Source organism: Grammomys surdaster, unplaced genomic scaffold, assembly GCF_004785775.1.
Source record: "Grammomys surdaster isolate TR1022 unplaced genomic scaffold, NIH_TR_1.0 130730, whole genome shotgun sequence".
NCBI lineage: Eukaryota > Metazoa > Chordata > Mammalia > Rodentia > Muridae > Grammomys > Grammomys surdaster.
This window is the reverse complement of record NW_021622003.1, coordinates 1-1,384: the sequence shown is the minus strand read 5'-3', so window position 1 is coordinate 1,384 and position 1,384 is coordinate 1. Positions and strand designations below refer to the sequence as shown.

The 1,384-nt window shown below is 43.6% G+C and overlaps 1 protein-coding gene across 1 annotated transcript; it reads right to left on the bottom strand.

Moving 5' to 3' along the window:
- Positions 1 to 48: 48 nt before the first annotated feature.
- Positions 49 to 1,334, bottom strand: LOC114615655 (T-cell ecto-ADP-ribosyltransferase 2-like; the record flags this gene model as incomplete). Its single annotated transcript, XM_028761330.1, has 1 exon — positions 49 to 1,334. A coding segment is annotated over one exon (822 nt), but the record flags the coding sequence as incomplete, so codon positions are not given.
- Positions 1,335 to 1,384: the final 50 nt, after the last annotated feature.

Here is a 1,384-nt window from a genome sequence, read left to right as displayed (position 1 = left end):
GTACTACAGGCTTTGCCTTCTTGATCTAAGAAGAGGATTCTGGGTGTGAAACTTCTGAAAGTCTATTGTTAAAGCAACATGTATTCTATACTAGCTGATGTGACCTGGAGCTTACCTGTGGCTCTCAACCTGCCTGGATTGGACAGGGACCATATGGCCCAAAAGGGCAGCATCTTTCTTGGTGGACTCCGTACCTGGGTAGGTGTCATGGTTTCCCTGGGATTCATCCAAATTCAAAATTTCCCTATGCAAGTGTATGAGATCCCAGAGATCTCTTTCTGAAGTTCCACTTCTGCTTCTAAAGTCTTCTCATGTTTCCAGAAACCCTTCAGGGTGTCAGGGCTACTCTGACTGGTCATAGCTTTTTTCATGACGTTGCTCACTGTTTCAGTCATTTCTGATGTGCCATCACTGAGGTACATGCTCTTGGCTTTATCAATGCTACCCTCCAGCATGCCAGGCATCCTCCATGTGCATTGTCTCACATACTGCTTCTGGAAGGGAACACCCCCTCATTTCATGAGGTCCCTCACCAGATCCATCTTTAACACAGACACAGACTCACCTGAGATGATGAAATGAATATTGCCTATTTCAGCAGGACTAGTATAGAAGCAATTGAAGTTGCTCTTCTTCCTTTGTGGGGAGTCCAGAAAAATTTGGTTATACCCTTTTTCATGTTGTGTTGTGACTTTGTCATATACTTCATAGCCTGGAATTAACACCTCCTCTTCGCGAGGGAATGAGGAGAATTCTTTGATATTAACCCCCAAGCAGGTTTTGATGATAAACAGTGTCCCATGAACATTGAAAAATGATGGAGAAAGAGCTACACTCTTAGATAAAGATGAAGAACTGAACTGCCCGAATCGCACAGAGCCCTTCCCAGTGTAATGAAACATGGTCTTAGAGCCTCGGAAAACTGAACGGCAACCTTGGTTACCCAAAAGCTGGACAGCTCTTGTTAAGTAGTAATGGAAGCCCTTGTAGTGGAAGCTACCCGGATTTTTCTTGAATTCTCTAACAGCTCTGTTAAAATCTATAGCAAGGTTCCCAGTGTAGGCTAAAAGAGCTGTTCCATGGATATCACGGAAACCTTCAGGATAGATCATACTATTTTTTATAATCTCCCATTGTTTCTCTGCTATTTCCCACTCAAGTTTTAAGCCCTCATTCTTGTTGAAGTCTTCTTGTAACAGCTGGGGGGCCCTTTCCTCCATTTCTTCGACACAGCCCACATATTGATCATCAAATGCATTGGGAGCCAGGTCTAGCATGGAAGGCCCTGCACCATGCAGGCCAGTCACCTGAAAGAAAGAAAGAAAGAAAGAAAGAAAGAAAGAAAGAAAGAAAGAAAGAAAGAAGCAGGGTCCTCTGTTACTCA